At 39.8% G+C, this 20,162-nt stretch overlaps 1 protein-coding gene across 4 annotated transcripts in view; it reads right to left on the bottom strand.

The window, feature by feature from the left end:
- Positions 1-6,562: 6,562 nt before the first annotated feature.
- The window catches only part of GABPB2 (GA binding protein transcription factor subunit beta 2), a 31,379-nt gene continuing 17,779 nt past the window's right edge, over positions 6,563-20,162 (bottom strand). For 3 of the 4 annotated variants that reach the window (XM_036015465.1, XM_028502919.2, XM_036015467.1), the window contains 3 exons: positions 17,635-17,820; positions 12,115-12,245; positions 6,563-11,966 (listed from right to left, as the gene is read on the bottom strand). In XM_036015465.1, coding sequence (XP_035871358.1) covers positions 11,667-11,966; positions 12,115-12,245; positions 17,635-17,820 — 617 coding nt within the window. In that variant the 3' untranslated portion in view covers positions 6,563-11,666. The remainder of the gene's footprint in view (positions 11,967-12,114; positions 12,246-17,634; positions 17,821-20,162) is intronic. The other variant, XM_036015466.1, reaches the window with a different exon arrangement.

Below are 20,162 nucleotides of genomic sequence, written 5' to 3'. Positions count from 1 at the left end.
AGCCACAGTGTAAATGACTTAAGCTTCACATTAGGAAATCTTGTCCTAAAGAGGATGTGGAGGGTCTGGGTTGCGTGAGAAGTACGCTGCAAAACAAAACAAAAACAGCAAAGGGTCGGCTCTGCTGGAGTAGGAGGTCCTCCCCAGTGGTTTCCTAAACAGCAGTTCTTCGCAGGGCTGGATGGGTATCGAGAGCGCAAGTTATCGCGCGCATGCGCGGCCTCTTGCTGTGTCCGGGGCCGCAATAAACCCAGCGCGCTGGGGATCAGCTAGCGTGTGGCGGTATTGGTGTTCCTCGGGCTGGGGCTGGCTGCAGATACCTGTCAGTTACCCCCGGGGCCAGTGGGAGGGGCGAACAGGACCGCCTGTCCCCGCCCACTGCCTCGAGCTAAGGTCTCTTAATGCCTCGAGCCAACTGGCTGCTTTTGCGGATTTACAAGTTGAGTTTTTTGCCGGCGCGTGGCCCGACTATCCTTCGAGTTGGAGCCCTAGGCTGCCCTTCCGCTGGCGCCGCCTGGAGGCCAGAGCAAGCCCTGTAACTAAGGACGCCTTGTCAGTCCCTCAGCGTTTGCTGCCTTTTTGCATGGCGGGAAACCGCTACGAACAATTTGAAGAACCCTGGGATTGTTTCTAGTTCAACCCTTTACTGTTTTGTGATCCTGGTAAGTCAAAGCCATGCCCTTAGTCTGCCCATCTGAAAAGTGGGGTTGAGAGCTCAAGTACGATAATGTCTGTACAAATGATTTCTAAAGGGTAAAGCATGGTAGCTTGTGAGACGGTGGTTCTTCCAAACTCAGGTTTAGGCTGTTCCTCGTTTTGTGATCTACTGAGCAACCCGTTTCCCTTTGAATTCTTATAACATTCATTTGTAGATTTTACCCTCAAGGTTTTTAAAATATATTTTATTGATTATGCTATTACAGCTGTCCCATTTCCCCCCCTTCACTCTCCACCCTGCACACCCTTTCCCACCCACATCCTCCCCCTTTAGTTCATGTCCATGTGTCATAAGTTCTTTAGCTTCTACATTTTCCATATTATTCTTGCCCTCCCCCTATTTTCTACCTACCACCTATGCTACTTATTCTCTGTACCTTTTTCCCTTCTCTCTTCCTCCCACTCCCCTCTTGCTAACCCTCCATGTGATCCCTTTCTGTGGTTCTGTTCCTGTTCTAGTTGATGGCTTAGTTTGTTTTTGTTTTTGTTTTAGGTGTGGTTGTTAATAATTGTGAGTTTGCTGTCACTTTACTATACATGTTTTTAATCTTTTTATTAGATAAACCCCTTTAACATTTCATAAAATAAGGGCTTGGTGGTGATGGATTTTACCCTCAAGGTTTTGAAATGCCTTCTGAACATTCTCCATAACTCAGCTTGTTAGGCCACATTTGGCTTTCTTCCAGAGTCTGCACTCTGCTTGGAGCTCGTTTCACCAAGCTGGAGAGGTCCTTTAGGTCTCAGTTTCTCCTTCATTAGATGTTGTTCTTAAACCAAGTTGCTTTGAAACCATTGCTAATTTCCTAGATGGTGGAGGGCAAGGAAGGGGTGAACCTTTCCAATCACCTGACTTCATTATCCTCTTCAAATCTCGTTAAAACCAGTACAAAGAAAAAAATAATTTAAGGATACAACCTTTCACTGCCAAGGGGTCTCACAAATACTTTAGTTCTTGCCCAGAAGGTGGTCACAGGGAGAGGGTAAATGACCCTCAGGTTAAATATGGACCCAAAAGACAAGTAAAATGGAAACCTAATCTAGCGACCTTGCAGGCAGCAGCAATTTGCAGGTTAAAGTTCTGGTTTCCGTTTGTGAGGGGTGTTCACTTAATATTATTTATAAAGTATGGCAATTTCTCTGTGTGCCCACAGTGGAATCTCAGAACCTTCTTGAAACTAGGGAAAGCCATTATGTTGCAGTGAGAGTAACAGTCCTTGGACTCTGCAACTTAATAATTTTGTGTGTGACCTTAGCCATATCTGAACGTCAATTCCTTTTGTCAAGTGTGGGAAGAACATATGCTGATGGGTTTATAAAGTATCATATAAATATATAGGCTTAAGTTAAGTGCTTTGTGGGTGGTTATTTGCCCCAAATACACTACTACCAAGTATACAGTTCATTAATACTCATGATATACTTCAAGCTGGCAGAGAGTAGTGAATAATAATTTAAGGGGGTAAATTCAAAGAAATTATTATCATTGACAACAGAAGGAAAACCTGACCCCAATTAAGGAATCTGCTGATAGTCTTTTTTTTTTTTTAAGTAGGATATTAGTTCAAACTGTGTCTTTATAAAAACCAGAATGTGCCACTAGGAGGATAAAGTTGTCATCCTGAGGGACTTCTAAGCTCATTTCTCAGAGGTATCCTGGGAGGTTATGGAGAAACCAGGGCCCCAATAGGCAGAGTCCATCAGCCTGTGTAAGGCTTTGGGGACCTGAAACACAGAAGGTTCCACAGTCACAAAGCTTGAAAAGCATCTTGGGTTCTTTACGAGCTAAGTCACAGGGGCCTGAGCTATTACCACCTCTCAGATTGTGTTTCCTTAATGCCACTACCCCACACTTGGGAACCACAGAATCATGAGTCACTCTCTGCTACTTTATTCGGCAGTTGACTCTTTAGTACTGTTGACTCATAAGAATGTAAGGTTGCACGTATGAGAGGAAGGTTCAGGTATATGGATAAAATATGAAGCCTTTGAATCCAACAGATGACCTACCTTTACTAGGTGTGTTAAGGTCCCAACAGGAAATAGACGACATGCTCTTAAATAATGTAAGACTATTTTTAAAAAGTATGGGCAAGGGATATGTTGGTAACTGGAGGCTAGTAACAGCCTTAGGCCTGAAAGGACAAAGGGAGGTAGTGGTTACTGGGACCTGGAAGGCGAGGTTGCCTTGTGGAGAGAAGTGACCTTTAATCAAAGGATACAGCTAAGCCCAGGTGAACCCAGGGGAGGGGTGTCTTCTGCCAGAGTTCCCTATTGGTGGAACCCAACAGAAAGCCAAAGTACAGGGAACCCATTGATGAAATTCATGCAGATTAGCCTTCCAGGATAGAGAATAAAATATAGGAGAGAGGAGAGTGATCTGGGAGGAAAGAGAGGATATCCAGCATATCTAGAGATGAGGACCCTGTCCATTCCCCACAAGAGAGGTTATCTTTGATTCTCCTTGCTCGAGTACTGCTGGCCAGCAACTTTATGGAGATGGTTCCTGAATTTAGTTTTGAAACAAAATGTACTTTGAGGAGTTTGCATGAAAGGTTGCACAGGTTCTTAACTGCAACTGGAGATGAATTAAGCTGCCCAGCCAAATAAGATAGTACCCTGACCCTGGCTGATGTGGCTCAGCGGATTGAAAACCAAAGGGTCACCAGTTTGATTCCCAGTCAGGGAACATGCCTGGGCTGTGGGCCAGGTCCCCAGTAGGGGGCACTGGAGAGGCAACCACACACTGATGTTTCTCTTCCTTTCTTTCCTCCTCCCTTCCCCCCTCTAAAAATAATCTTTTTTTTTAAAGATAGTACTCTGATTAAAGGACAAATTACAAAGGGAAGACCATTAATAACTCTCTGTAGAAACTGCAATTCACTTAATTTTATTTTTTTCATTGATTTGAGAGAGAAACATCAATTTTGTTGTTCCACTTATTATGTATTCCTTGGTTGCTTCTTATATATGTCCTGACCAGGGATAGAACTCATAACCTTGCTGTACTGAGATGATGTGAGGATGCTCTAACCAACTGAGCTACCTGGGCAGGGCTAAACTGTAGTTTTAGAACAATTTTTTAAAGCCAAGGGATTCTGGGCAAAGTCACAACCTTTTTTTTTTTTTTTTGTATCTGTATACTGAAGATAATACATACTTGCAAGATAGGTATATTTGTATGTATGCCAAGTGCCTAGCTCATTGCCAGACATGTAGCAAAAGCTCAGAGCATGGAAGTTATTTCTGTTGGCCTCTCTCTCAAACATCAGTTTCCCTTACAATAAAAACTTTCTTAAACGTTAGACTGGTTATGGGAACAGAGTGCAGCCCCACACTTTCCTCAGGGGTTCCCTCTCATCTTAACTCACTCACTCTACCAGACATCTTGCACAAACCTTACGGAGGTGTAGTTATCACTAGGTTGCTGCCACTTCAACTTGTGTTTTTACCTACTGATCTTCTTGGAGCAGAGGGCTCACTTTCACAGAGTGAAAACTCTTAGGAAAGTTGCCCTAGTTTATGTTTTTCTCCATCATTAAGAACATTACCCTTCAGAGAACTCGAGGTTTCTATCCAATTCCCTTTTTAACACTCCTGTATTCCTGATCATTTCTCTCACTAGGATTTTAATTCAATAAGACTCTTATTGCGTGTGTGTGTACACACTTTCAAAGCCCCTCAAGCCCTGCTCTTTTTCTCAGCAAAAAACTGTATATACATGTATGAGGTACCTGCCAGACCAGATATACCTTATAAATAATATGTACACTGTATTTGTTGTCTATGTGTATTTACCTAAAAGCAATTATCTACACACAGCCTAATACATGGTAGGTGTACAATTCCCTAAATATTGACTTTGAGAGCTTGCCTGGAAATTCTAATTGTTGAACACAGATGCTTACATATCCTTGACTTTGGTATTACTCTCCTGTATTTAAGAAAGACATCCTTATTGCCAATGGAGCAGCTTTTGAGAACACTACTATACACTAAATAAGGACACCCATTTTACCAGTCAGATGGGTCTATTCAGTCCTGGTATCAATGGGGTTTGTGCCACAACTAGACTGCTACTTGTACTTACTTAATAAATGTGTGCTGAACTGGACTGAGATGACAAAAAGCACCTTATTAACTAAGAATGGCTAGCTGAGAAGCCAACAGAGCAAATCCACTATTTTCAAGCCTCCCTAAGTTTGATGTTTCCCCTGCTGTATTTTAGCATTTGACTGGACACCCACAAAAGGCACATAATCATTTCCTCCAACTAGCCACTGTTCTCTCTTCGTTGTTTGCTTTTAGGGAAGGGGGTGAGGAAGGAGAGAAAGGAGGAAGATGTAAGTTTAACAAGCCAGTCAAAGGCTCTTTCCATTCTCACTTAATTTCTTACCTCAGCTTGCCCTGTCAAGAATTCCAGCTGAGGGGTAGCAGCAGAGGGTGTGAGTGGGTTCTAAGACCCTGAACAGGGGAAAGAACCTTCCCCAGTGCCTTCCAACCACATCGCCCTCATTAGGTCAGTTGGATAACAAAAACTTACACAGTCCGGTACCACATAACAATGTTTCACTCAACGGACTGCATACCAACTCCCACATTAGAAAGGAGCCAAAAAATTCTATTGCCTGGCGACATCGTAGCCGTAACATGATAGCGTAATATGTTGCACAAACTATTTGTGGTGATGCTGGTGTAAACCAACTGCACTGCCAATCGTGTAAAAGTATAGCACATTCAATTATGTACTGTACATAATACTTGGTAATGATAAACAACCATTACTGGTTTATGTATTTATTCTACTACATTTTTTATTTTGGAGTAAAAAAATTTGCTGTAAGACAGTGTTATGCCAGCATCAACTTCATACATCTCATGTTGACCATTTCTCTTGATTTTATCATTTTCTCTTATGCTTGATTTAACCTGTTTTTTTTCTTTCTATAAATTGAGTGTAGCTTAGTTTGTAGTTTGATACCTGGGTTGCGGACCAGGTCCCCTGTAGGAGGTGGGTGAGAGGCAACCACACATTGATGTTTCTCTCCCTTTCCCTAAAAATAAATAAAATCTTAAAAAAAGTAAATACATTAAAAATTATTATAGCTTAAATATACAGTGTTTATGAAGTCTACAGTAGTGCACAGTAATGTGCTAGGCCTTTACATTCAGTTACCACTCACTCACTGACTCACTCTGAACAGCTTCTAGTCCTGCAGGCTCCACTCATGGTAAAGGGTACCAGTAAGGTACACCAATACAGGTATACCATTCTGAATCTTTTTTATTTTTTTTATTTTTAGAGGGAGGGGAAAAAAAGGAGAAAAAGAGGGTGAGAAATGTTTATCAGTTGCCTCTCATACACGCCCCGACCAGGGCCCGAACCTGCAGCCCAGGTATGTACCCTAATCAGGAATCAAACTAATAACCTTTTGCTTTGTGGGTCGACATCCAACCAATTGAGCCACACTGGTCAGGGTCCATTCTTCACCTTTAATACTGTAATTTTACTGTACCTTCCATATGTTTAGACACGCAAACAGCTTGTGTTACAGTTGCCTACAGTATTCAGTACAGTACCATGCTGTGTAAGTTTGCAGCCTAGGAATCAATAGTCTACACCATGCAGCCTATATGTGTAAGCGGACCGTGCCATCTAGGTGTGTGTAAGTGCGCTCTGTGATGTTCACAACAGAATTGCCTAGGAATGTATTTCTCAGGTCATAACCCCATCATTAAGTGGCACATGACTGCATTGAGGTCTATCTGTGATTGAGGAGTAGGTACAATTTTTGTCCAGGAGATGTAAAAAATTTCAGTGACACCCGGAAATGGTAAGACTTTGATATTTTATTAAGAAACACTTTTATTTTAAATGATAGTACAAAAATTGTATATATAATATAGATCTGTATAGGCGTATATACACACACAAATGCTCAATCACACACACACAAACTTGCTCATCGAAATCAAACCCTATTTTATTAAAACCCTAAATAAAAGTATATTTCAGTTTTCCTAAAACACACTGTACATAAAGCTGTCAGACAACCTGAAAAACAGAGGCACCCCACCCACACTCTTTCTCTCCTCCCCCCAATCACCTACCTCCCCACCTCCTGCCCCAACATGAATGGCCTTGGCAGAGGACAGTAGACAGGGCCAAGCCAGAGAATAAAGCTGCCATCATTACTGATGGAGCAAGATGCCTGAAACCAACTGCCTGAAACCAACTAGGAGACTGTGACCTAAATTATCAGAAGCAACAGAAATAAACAGAAACTTCAGAATAAACAGAAAATATGTATTTGGAATAGAGGGAAGTGGAAAGAGGACAGACAAGGTCCACAGACCATAAATGACCTGGTAATTAAGTTCTAGTTCCTGGGAAAGACTATGAGATAAGAACAATGGGGTCGCAGAAGCAGAAGTAGTTAGAGGGGGAAGGGGAGGAAACAGAGAGATAGGGAATCACAATTTCCTGCCATTAACAAGCGAACTTGCTGCTGTAGAGTCTAGAAATGTCACCCTACCCTCTAATCCTAGAGAAGCTCAAAAAATAAAATAAAAGGCAGCACCAGAGGTCTAAAGCTATGTAATTCGAATGTATATCCTTCTTGCTCAATATATTAGCACAGGAAATAAGAGTGCTAACTTAGAAGGGGAAAATATTCATCACATAAAAAGGAGACAGATTAAGAGTCTAGAGCAGCATATACATGGTATTGACATGTATTCCATTCATTTTAAACATTTATTTTTATAAAGGGGAAGAGAGGAAGAGAAACATCAATGTGTAGCTACCCCTTGTGCGTCCTCTCCTGGGGACCTCGCCCACAACCCAGGCATGTGCCCTACACTGGGAATCAAACCAATGACCCTTTGGTTCCCAGGCCGGTGCTCAATCCACTGAGCCACACCAGCCAGGCCTGTATTCCATTCTTAATCTCCTTTTCTGCCCATATAGAGATGTCTGCACAAGGAGTACAGAATAGGAGGCCATTCTCCAATAAATAGGGACAAAAACTGATTCCCACTCAATATTAAACTTCTAGGAAGAGTTCACGATGTGCCTCAGATCTTCTAGCTCTGTTGGTCCACAATGTCGTTAGGAGAGGGCAACACAAATTTTCTTAAAATAATCCCTCTCAAAAGGATGAAATTCTAAACTGGGAAAGTAGATGTAGAAAATGTCTGCTCCTTCTGCTATGGCACTTTATCCAGGGTTTCTTTCTTCAGAGGTCTGAGACTGTACAAGTGCCAGTCAAAATAGCTGCCATAGGAGTAGAAAGGAGGCTTGCTCCGTAGAAGGGCAGCTCCATCTCTACCCTGACACTGCTCTGAATCCTTCAGTTTACATGGTGTCATCACACTAAATGCTAAACAAATCTCTGTAAAGCTGGGTACTGGTTCTCCCTGGGATCTCACTCCTCAGGTTTCTCATCACTGCCTGTGAAACCACACCTCTCAGAGAAGGGCCAAAGCAATGCCTTTTTTCCCTCAGCCCCTTTAGTGAATCCAAAGAAACTCTCTTTCATGTATTTCATGAAATAAAAAAAAATTTCCAGGTTATACCAGGTACTTCAGAATTGAACCTTAAATAAAAAAAAGTGAGAAAGTCCATGTATCTTTATAAACATATACACAAATATACACCCTGTGAAGGGGCACTAAAAATGCCCTGGTCACATAATACCTAACTTCAATTGGAGAGCCCTTTGGTAAAATTCATTGCTTTTACATTGGCATGAGGAAAATCATCAGTGTGCCATATATTCCCAACATTACTGGGCAGACACACAGATTTTAAATATGTAAGGGTAAGGCTGAGGAAGGGGGAAAGGCAAAGCCAAAAATAGCTGAACACAGTTCTGACAGAGAAAAAGAACCTCTTTTAAGGCACCAAGTTCAAAACACAGAAAACCTAAAGCCCAGTTCTCCCATATTTCAGTTAAAAGACCTCAACTCTGGCATTACAATGAAGAGATCCCACAGAGGTAGTGGTAGGAAGAGAATGTACATTTACATATATATAAGTAATTTCCCTAAAGCCAAGGAACAAGAACAGAAATGTTAAGATTTATTTTTTCTCTTCTTGGTGGGGCAGGGGGTAGGCTTAAGATCAAAATACAAAGGTACAGTGTAAATTTCCTATATTAATACTGATATTATTAAAGCAGCTTTATTTTAAAGTAGGCAACCATCCTAGGCTCCAGGTGTGTTCTGCTCAAGTACCAACTCTGAACCACTTGTCTGTTATTTGATTCTCTGTAATCCAACCTTGCCATAAATAAGCCAACTGGAATCCCTTAACCTAGAAGATCTAGAAACATTTCCCAACTTCCATGGATGATCCTGAAATAAATGCAAAATCATAAAACGGTATTGACTTTAATGCATTTAATGTTCAACTTCTAATTATTTCAAGGGATCCTGACTTACCATTCTCTCCAAGGCAATACAACTGGAGGCCAAATCTTACTCCCTTCTCTGGGATGCTAAACGGTCTATTGCAAGTAAATAAAAACAAGTAACTTTTTGCTACCCTTTCCAGACACTTCCCTTCTCTCTCTCCCCCTATCCCAACATCTCCTCTAACTCCCAGTCTCAGAGACCCCATCCTCAGAAATGCCTTGGGCTGGATTAGAGATTTTGTGTGTGTGTGTGTGTGTGTGTGAAGGACAGCCTCCTATAGAAAGATAAGTAAGAACTGATAAACAGTTCCCCAAAACAGCAGGGACTCTGTATGCTCAAAAGGGAGTGCTGGATGAAAACTCCCCACTCCCAATCAGAAGCTACCTTAGAGTGAGGTGGTTAGGCCTGGATATCTTCTGCAGCATTAAACTCAACCCCCTTAACAGGAAAGAAAAAAAAAAGGAATTAAAGTTAACACACACACCAAGAACATAAACAAAATACATCTAAAATGACACTTGGTCCAACTATGGTAAAGCTAAGGCTCTGAAATGGCACACAATAGCAGCTTATCATTAGCACCTGGTTCATAAAAGGACTCAGAAAACAAAACGAAATGAGACATCACAAGCAGAAACAGGACAATGTGACAGCAGATACCTTAATTTTACCCTCTTATTCTCACCCTTACCTAGGCTCCTCCACTGCATTTCTCCATCATCCCCGACAGCCCAAAGTAATCTCTGGCCACCTGAGAAGCACTCAGCACACAAGCCCATGGGGAAAAACAAAGCTTAGGTGGCCAGTCATCAAAATTAATTTTAAAACTGACATTTTTGCCTAGAAGACTCTAATAGCCAATTCTGCTTGTTAAACTTGGTTTGGAGAGTTTGTTTTCAGTTTATTTTTGAGCCCCAAATGATTTTTTACCTCTGGAAAGCTGTGGCAAGTTACTTCACTGATCAAGATACATAGAACCATGTTAACTGTCAAGTTTTACTCCAAATTAAAAATTTATGTTTTCCCCATGATCGCTAATTTAGAAAACCATCTTCTAAACAGTCATCCAACATTTACTTGGCACATCTCCCTCTAGTTTCTTCTTGTCATTTACAACAAAGCAAGCAAGTCAAGAATGATGGGGGCCCAATTTCAAAGGCATAACCTCTGTAATGTAACCTCTCCACTACCCCTCTTTCTTCTTCTACATTTCCCTTTCTTGACTCCAAGCCGGCACACAAAGAAACCCCCAGCAATGAAACACTTTCCAGAAGTGTCTAGGCAAAGGGAGCAGGCATAGTGAGAGAGAAGGGAGTGAAGCACATTAAGTATCTGGCCAGAATCTTTGGTTCCTTACTCTATGGCACTGACAATTCTTACTCCCTTTGCCAGCACACACTAACACCTATTGTAGAAGGCACACACCTATAAGGCACAAAAGCTCTGCATAAGGTCCTACCTTAAGGAACAGAGCAATTTACTCATTCCCGAATCAAAAGGCAACAAAACTACCTGACATCCCCAGCATTCATCTCTCCCACCCCCTTCTTTTATTGCATATAAGAGATACCATGTAAGTTCTACAGAAAGGCACACTCAGAAAACTTAGCAATATTGTATAAAATTAAAGAATTGCTATTAAAGCTTGATATTACATGAATAAATGTTTGGAAGTGAGTTGTTCTAACAACAGACTATCATCCTGATTGTAATTTTATAAAATGCAGTCAGAGCAAAGTTTGTATCTCAACACCAGATTGTTTCATAACCCCAAAAGCCTCTGTCTGGCCACTTTCCAGCGCTGTGAAAGCACAGCCTGGAGGATCTGGATTTATATACACTTCACATAAACAAGTTTTCGTTCCTTTCCAGTTTTTAAATATTACATTTTGGTTTCTTAAAACTGGCAGCTGAGCTATGACACACCATGGATGTGAGTTTAGGCAGGCACTCACAAACTCCTTTCCCGTGAAATGAACTCAGGATAGTGAGGAGCGCCTATTCCTGTGGAGGTGGAATATATTCCTTCTTTTCCCAAAGCTTGCTCCAAACCTCCCTCCCAATTACTTTTCTTCTGTAACAGCTACACATCACACATCTAAGGCAAATTTTCAGGTCACTTGATGGTACAACTATTGAGGGATCTGGGCGGGTTCATAGTAGGAATGTTATCTTAAAATAATCTTTTGATATCTTAAAAAATCTTTTGATAAAAGTAAAGTCTTTTGATAAAAAGTGAGTTAATTAAAAAACAATCAATATACAACATGCAGCATTCTTTTACCTCTATGCTTAAAGCAATGAGGTAAGCTGAGAAATTTGGTCCTTATTATTCTGGCCCCTCAGAAGAAGTGTTCCCTAATTTGGTTCTGTTATCTCCAGTTGCACAGGAAGCCTTCCTGAGCCCGAGCATTGTACCCTGCTATAGTTTTCTTCTTAAGGACATTCTTAATTTTTATACAAGGTTTGTCCTCTGTATTTTCTTTTAAAAAGGAGAAAAAGATGGACACAGTACAAATTGTGGCCCTTGTACATTAAGATGAAACAGCTTCCATGGAAACTCCAGTATGAGGCTCTGTGGTCCCTCCTGCCCCAGGCACTTCCATCTCTCTCTCTTCCATCTCCCCCTCTGTGACTACTACAGCGTCTACCTCAGCCACCTCTTCAACCATGGTGAACTCAACTCCATTGGGCTGTTGTCGGGCCATAGCCTCCAGTTTGAGGCGGTACTGTTCTGCCTCCTGCTCTTTCTTTAGGAGCTGGTGTCGGTATTCCTGGGCTCTTCGGTTGGCCTCCTGAAGCTGCTGCTGTAGTAGTTCTTTTTCAGTGCCTTCCTGTGAAAGTAAACCACGTCACCACCAGGTAAGAATCCCTGATCACAGTTATCCAGAGAATGCACAAAAAGATAAAGAAGGTTCAGGCCTTGGAAGTTTTGAGTTGTAATTCTTCCCCCTCTTCTCTCCACACTGCTAAAAACATTACCTGACTTTCCTCCACACTGTTTGTCATTTCTTCTACCCTTGGTTTCTTAGTCAATGGTGACTTCTCTGCTTCTTCTTCCTCTTCTTCAATTATAGTCTCTTCTGCAACCTGACCAGCAGGTACAGTTAGAACTACAAGCCAAAGGACACCAATTGGAGGTGATGAATACATTGTAAAACAAGGAAGTTTTGCTTGCTTCAAATTAGAAAATAAACTGAAATATATCCTCTGATATTTTATTTTTCATATGCCTTTGGATTTTAGAATCAGCAGGTAAGGCATGGCCCTGCAGAAGGAAACAGAAAGGATTAAAGAGGCACTAAGAAGGCCTCTGAGAGGAAGGGTAAAGACTGACAGGTTCAGAAGCCATGCAGTTAAGCCCAGGTCTGAGGCTCTTATATAAAAATGTCAGAAGCTATGACCAATTAGCTTACAATTCTGCAGGAATAGCTTGTCTAAAGAAGGCCTGATGCCTTCAGATAAGATTTTTTTAAAGATTTTGTTTATTTATTTTTAGAGAGAGGGAAAGGGAGGGAGAAAGAGAGGGAGAGAAACATCAATATGCGAGAGAAACATTGATTGACTGGTTGCTTCTTGCACACCCCTATGGGGGACCTGGCCCAAAACCCAGGCATATGCCCCCACTGGGAATCAAATCTGTGACCACACCCAACCCACTAAGCGACACCACTCAGGGCTTCACATAAGATTTTTGAGAAACCTCTCATGAAAGCAGTGTGCCATTAACTGTATCTAATTTAATTATTTCTCTTCTCATAGGTAAGTTAAAAGAGGGTCAGCACATGTGCTCACAACACACACGTGGTGCACAGTTACACAATATCAGTGACTGTACTCCCTATGCTTCACTTATGTCCCCATGACTATTTTGTGACTACCAATTTGTGCTTCCTGGTCCCGTCACCTCTTTCACCCACTTCCCCACTCCCCTCCCTTCTGGCAACCACCAGTTTGCTCTCTGGGCCTATGAGTCTGTTTTAGTTTTGTTTGTTCATTTATTTTATTCCTTAGATTCCACATATAAATGAAATCTTATGGTACTTGTCTTTCTGTGACAGACTTATTTCACCGAGCATAATAACTTCTACATCCATCCATGCTGTCTCAAATGTTAAGACTTTATTCTTTTTTATGGTCGAGTAATAGTCTATTGTACATAATGTAAACCTGAGAAATACATCTACTAAGAAGGGCTCCTGGTGGCTAACTGGGCTCAAATTACAAAAATAGATAGATAGATAGATAGATAAAAATCCCAGAACCTAGCAGCCATTCTACATAAGAGCCTCTCCTCTCACACGAACTGCACTTCAGCACTGAACTTGAACTGCCTGCCTGTACTCTTTCTGCCATCTGAACCAGTGCTTATAAAGGAATTCTTGAAATCCTATTTCAACCAGTAGGACTGCTGCTTTCCCCATCCAATCAGAGCTGCATAGTTCTGACCAATCAGAGCAACTCTATTCTGACCTATCAAGAGAGTGCCTTTTTAAAAATGTATTACTTGCACCACTACTTTTTCACCCACTAATCTACTGATGGACACTCGGGTTGCTTCCATATCTTAGCTATTGTTAACAACGCTGCAATGAATATAGGGGTGTATATGTCTTTTCAAATTAGTGTTTTGGGTTCCCTTGGATATGTACCCAGAAGTGGAATTGCTGAGTCATAAGGTAGTTCAGTTTTTACTTTTTTGAGGACCTTCTATACTATTTACCATAGTGCCTGTACCAATTTGCAATCCCTAAAACTAGATGAGGGTACCCTTTTCTCCATATCCTTGACAATACTTTTTGTTTGTTGATGTATTGATGACGGCCATTCTCACAGGTATAAAATGATACCTCCTTGTGGTTTTAATTTCCACTTCTCTGATGATTAGTGACATTGAGCATCTTTTCATGTGTCTATTGGCCATTTGTGTACCCTCCTATTCAAGTCCTCTGCCCCTTTTTTAATTGGATTGTTTGGTTTTTGGTGTTGAGTAGTATGAATGCTTTACAAACTTTGGATATTAACCCTTTATCAGATGTATCATTAGCAAGTATGTTTTCCCATTTAGTAGGTTGTTTCTTTGTTTTGTGGATGGTTTCCTTTACCATGCAAAAACATTTTCATTTAATGTAGTCACATTTGTTTATTTTTTCTTTTGTTTTCCTTGAGAATGGCTAAAAATTTAAGTTAGTGACAATATCAAATGTTGGTGAGGATGTGTATAAACTAGATTATTCATAAACTCTTAGTAGGAATGTAAAATGGTACAGTCACTTTAGAAAACAGTTTGGAAATTTCTTGCAAAACTAAACATAAACCTACCACAGGACTCAGCAATTGCAATTTTGGGCATTTATTCCAGAGAACTGGAAGTGTATGTTCCTACAAACCTGTATCTGATTGATTATAATAGCTTTATTCACAGATAGCCCAGAACTGGAAACAACTGTCCTCCAATGGATGAGTAGTTATGCTAACTGTTGTACATCTATATCATGGAATAATATTTAGCAGTAAAACGGAACAAACTATTGCGACAAACAACTTGGATGGATATTAAGGAAATTGTGCTTACAGAAAAAAGTCAATCTCAAAAGATTACATACTATATGATTCCATTTATGTAACATTCTTGAAATGATAATAAAAGTATAGAGATACAGAATAGATGAGTTAGTGCCTGCCAGGAATTAGGAATGGGGTGGAAAGGGAGGTAGCTGTAGATACAAAAGAGTATCATGAGGGATCCTGGGGATGGAACTGTTCTGTATGTTGACTCTGGTGCTCACACAAAAATACAAATGTATTCAATGGTATAGTATGAAGTAAATACACAAACACACAAGAGGATGCATATAAAACTGGAAAAATCTCAATAAGGTTGGTGGATTTTATCAATGTCAATTTCCCGTCTGTGATAGTATACTGTAGTTATGCAAAGTGCCCCCCCCCCACTCCTGCCAGATAGCTCAGTTGGTTAGAGCAGGGGTCCTCAACCTGTGGACTGCAGACTGGTACCAGTCCACCTGTTAGGAACTGGGCCACGTGGCAGGAGGTGAATTTCAATGTAATGTGCTTGAATCATCCTGAAATCATCCCCCCACTCACACTGGTCCATGAAAAAATTGTTTCCCATGAAACAGGACCCTGGTTCCAAAAGGTTGGGGACCACTGGGTTAAAGCATCATCCAGATTCGCCAAGATTGCCCACATACAAGAAGCAACTAATGAATGCATAAGTAAGTGGAACAACAAATTGATGTTTTTTTCCTCTTTCCTTTCCTTTCTTTCTCTAAAAATCAATCAATAAAAATTTTAAAAAGATTTTATTTATATATTTTTAGAGAGAGTGGAAAAGAGGGAGAAAGAGAGGAAGAGAAACATTTACGTGAGAGAGAAACATCAATTCCTCTTGTAGGTCCCCAACTAGGGACCTGGCCTACAAACCAGGCATGCGCCCTGACCTGGAAATGAAGAAGCAACTTTTTGGTCCACAGGCTGGTTGCTCAGTCCACTGAGCCACACCAGCCAGGACAATAAATAATTTTAAAAAATATATTACCATTGGGGGAAACTAGGTGATGTATATGGGATCTCTGGGTAGTATTTCTTCCAATTGTACATGAATCTATAATTATCTCAAAACAAAAAGTTAACATTTTTATTTAGTAAGTTTTAGGATGAATTGCAATTTTTTGTTTAAAACAGAAGATTTACCTAATTATTTGGTTTGGTTGAGTCGTCAATTGATGACAGTGTAAAGCTGCTTAGATAACGCTAAGTAGAAACATAAGTTTGGTCTGGGATTTAAAACTTCCTGAAGGTAATTCACAAAATCTCAGCTTTCCTTCTTTGGGCCTAGTTAAACACATTTTTAAAAAGTAGTGTAGCCCTGGTAGGGTGGTTCAGTTGGTGGAGCACTGTCCCATGTACCAAAATTTTGCAGGTTTGATCCCTGGTCAGGGCACATACCTAGGCTGTGGGTTTGATCCCTGTTTCGGGTGCATACAGGAGGCAACTGACTAATGTTTCTCTCTCACACATCAATGTTTCTCTCTCTCTCTCTCAAATCAATAAACAGATCCTTGGGTGACAATTTAAATAAATAAAGGGTTAATTCTTACTCTTTCTTCCCATACAACAAAGATCCATCAATTTAAATAATTTGAAAATTGTAAAATGCCCAGAATTATTTAGGCCAAGTCAAAATTTTGGTAACACTAAGGCAATTATACCAAACCTGTTCTTTCCAAAGTCCAATATTTTTAAGGAATAAAGTTGTAGTGATTAGTTTCTTTCTCTGTTCAAAAAAAATTTACCTAGGCATTTTTTGAATATGCAATACATTCACATGGTTCAAAAATCAAAAGCTATAAAAACATACATAGTGAAAAGCCTCCCATCCCCACCTAGATACTGAGGTGTTCTCCCAGAAAGCAGCCAGTGTTATTAGTGTTATTATTGAATGTTCTTTCAGAGATAGACTATGAATATATTAGCAAATATACAAATATTTCCCCTTTAAAAAAATAGTAATGTGGCATACTTTACACATTGTGCTGTATCTTGCTCTTGTCACTTAACAATATATTTTGGAGATCAGACCATATTGGTATATTAAGAAATTCCTCATTGTTTTTAATAGCTGCAGAGTATTTACATCATAATTTATTTATCCAGCTCCCTATTAACATATACTTCGGTTCTTTTCAATCACTGACAATTACAAATAACGCTAGAATAAATAGCATCACATATGTCATTTCTGTGTGTGTGAATATAAATTCATAGAAAAAGAACTTTTTAACCAAAAGGTATGTGCATCAAAAGGTATGTGCATCATTAACAGTGATAGATATTGCCAATGTGCTCTTTACAGGACATTTCAATTTACACGCTCACTGATAATTTATTAGAGTGCCTGTTTCTCCACACCCTTCACAACATAATGTGATGGTATCTCAGAGCAGTATTTATTCGTGTTTCTCATGCTATGAATGAAGTAGGCTGAACATTTTCATATTTTTAAGAACCACCAGCCCTGGCTGGTGTAGCTCAGTGGATTGAGCACGGCTGCAAACTAAAAGGTCACTGGTTCAATTCCCAATCAGGGCACATGCCTGGGTTGCAGGCTGGGTCCCTGGTACATGAGAGACAACCACACATTGATGTTTCTCTCCCTTCCCCTTTCTCTAAAAAGAAATAAACAAAATCTTTAAAACAACAACAACAACAATAAACCACCAACATTTTCTTTCTGTGATCTACTAGTTAATAGTTTGTTCTTTCTACCAGATTTTGGTTTTTACACACAAACTTTGTATGTATTAGAGGAATTTGCCTTTGCCAGCCTCATTCCTGTTTCTTTTTCAGAGATTCTTAGACCTATTTGGCATGTGGCATCCTCCCACTTCTACTACTTGCCTTAATGCCTCAATTTTAAAGGACAATTGAGTGTCTAAAATATCTTTTCATAAACAATTGTCTAATGGGATAACTCACCTTGCTGTCCATCTTGCATAGTTACAATAAATGGCTGGCCAATGCCTCCAGTAGGGATTGCAGTTTGTATATTACCCAGAGGGACTCCATCAGTCACTATGGTGATCACCCGCTGGCCTCCACTCCCCACTACTTGCTGGATTGATGAGTCAACAGAATTTCCTTCTATGATTTCCTCTGAATTCGCTAAAGATGACAAAAGTAAATATAAAATTTTAACTTTAAAAAATAGAAGTATAGCAATTTCAGCCCCTGGAATTTAATAATATTAGGAATAGGAAAACTGGGAAAAAATGTTAGATTTAACAGTACACAAAAGGAAGCTCTGACAATGCTAAGTCAGAAGAGAAAAGAGGCAGAATGTATTAAATGTATTTTCTAAAATGTCTTCATGGAGATGTTAATAGCTTCCACTAAAGATGGGTTCTATGTACAAATACATTCTTAAATTTCTGGTTTAAATATGCTTAGACTTTTTTGTTTGTTTGTTTTGTAGGAAGTACAGAGGCCCTAACAGGCTAAATGGGCACTGTGATTTTCCAGTACAGATAAGATATGCTGAGTTTCCCCAACATATTCGATCTTAAAACATTTTTTTTTCAGGAAGCATCTTGAAAGACTAAATAAACCTATGAAGCTTAGAAAAATAACTATAAATTAGGGTAGATCTATTTCTATAAAGAAATAGAGGAATTTAATGGTGAGTTAACATGTCAAGTAGTCAAAGCATTGAAGAAGTTTGTTTGATAGGCATATTAATATTAATAGCAACTAACACTGACTATTTACTATATGCCAGCTACCTTTCTAAGAGATTTACATGTGTTATGCTGAATTAAGGTTTTCAGTCTGATTAGTCAATGTCCTCAATAACTATTAGGGAAACTCCTCTAAAGAGTCACAAGTAGAATTTTGCAATAAGTGGAGTATGGACTTTCCATATGAGACACATTCATATAATTCAATGGAAATAGAATGAAACAAAGAACAGTAAAAGGTTAATACCTGAAAGAACCCTGATAGATAATACAATCATCATGCTAGAAATGAGGGAATCGAGACCTGAAAATGTTAAGGCCTACTGCCAAGATTGCCCTACCCAGCAAAGCTACCATTTATGATGGGAGGGCAGATAAAGACCTTCCCAGACAAGAAAAAACTAAAGGAGTTCATTATCACCAAACCATTATTACATAAAATGTTAAAGGGATTTAAGAAAAAAAAGATCAAGACTATGAACATTAAAATGGCAAAAAATACATATTAAAAACTGAATCTAAAAAACAAACTAAGCAAACAAGAACAGAGACAGAATCATGGATAAAGAAAACATTTTTGAGCCCTGGCTGGCGTAGCTCAGCGGACTGAGCGTGGGTTGCAAACCTAAGCATCGCAGGTTCAATTCCCAGTCAGGGCACATGACTTGGTTGCAGGCCACCGCCCCCAGCAACCACACATTGATGTTTCTCTCTCTCTTTCTCCCTCCCTTCCCTCTCTAAAAATAAATAAATAAAATCTTAAAAAAGAAAGAAAGAAAGCATTTTGATGCCAGATGGGAGGTGGGTATAAGGGAATGGGTGAAGATGTGAAGAGATTAAGAAGTACAAATAGGTAGTTACAGAATAGCCATGGGGATGTAAAGTAAAGTACAGGAAATGGAGGAGTCAAAGAACTTATACACATGACCCATGGACATGAACAATGGTGGGGAGATTGCCTCAGGAAGTGAGGGGTGCTGGGTGGAGGGGGGCAAAGGGAGAAAAATCAGGACAACTGTAAAGCATAATCAATAAAATATAATTAAAAAACAAAAATAAAAATAATCTAGTCATTCTTAAAAAAAAGTTAAAGGATTTATTCAATATCGAAGAGCAAATCAAAAGAATAACAAACACAAGTTTAATATATTCCTTTTCCTTCGGCCATGCTGCTTACCCATACACATCTAAGTAGAGATCCTTAACAATTGCTGCCAGTCGAAAAAATGAGATTGGAGGAATGTTCTCACTATCCAAATGTCAATGACAGAAAGAAATCAGAACAATCTGCTTTCATTTTGGATGGAGCACTCTGCAGAGAGTTCCAGAAAGATTCTGAGATGACTAGTTAGCCCTACTTAAAACTATATGCCCCTAGCTATATGAAGCCTCAGCCTTCTCCCAACAGACCATGATCTCTAAGTGACTTGAAACCCTTTGTTTTAAATATCAGTAGGGCACTATATAGCAATTATCTGCCCGATTCCATTGGAAACGCCAAAACAACATCTCCAGTTTGGGGGGGGGGGGGGCAAGCCAACCTGAGATACAGAGGATATGACAGTGAGAGAGGTAACAGTCTCATGTATTTTGATGCTTTAATACAAGATAGCTAGGCTGCTATTTTGAATCATTCTATGATAGTATCAGTCAAAACATAATGTAGAGTATTTCCAAAAAATCGGCTAACATAACACTAAATATTTCAATCTGAAGCAACTGGAGTCAGGGCAAACAAACTTGAAACTGCCAAAGAACAAAGGAATACGA

The sequence above is a fragment of the Phyllostomus discolor genome, chromosome 14, assembly GCF_004126475.2.
Source record: "Phyllostomus discolor isolate MPI-MPIP mPhyDis1 chromosome 14, mPhyDis1.pri.v3, whole genome shotgun sequence".
In the NCBI taxonomy this organism is placed as follows: domain Eukaryota; kingdom Metazoa; phylum Chordata; class Mammalia; order Chiroptera; family Phyllostomidae; genus Phyllostomus; species Phyllostomus discolor.
Note: the sequence above shows the minus strand (reverse complement) of the source record. Positions and strands in the feature narration are given on the sequence as shown.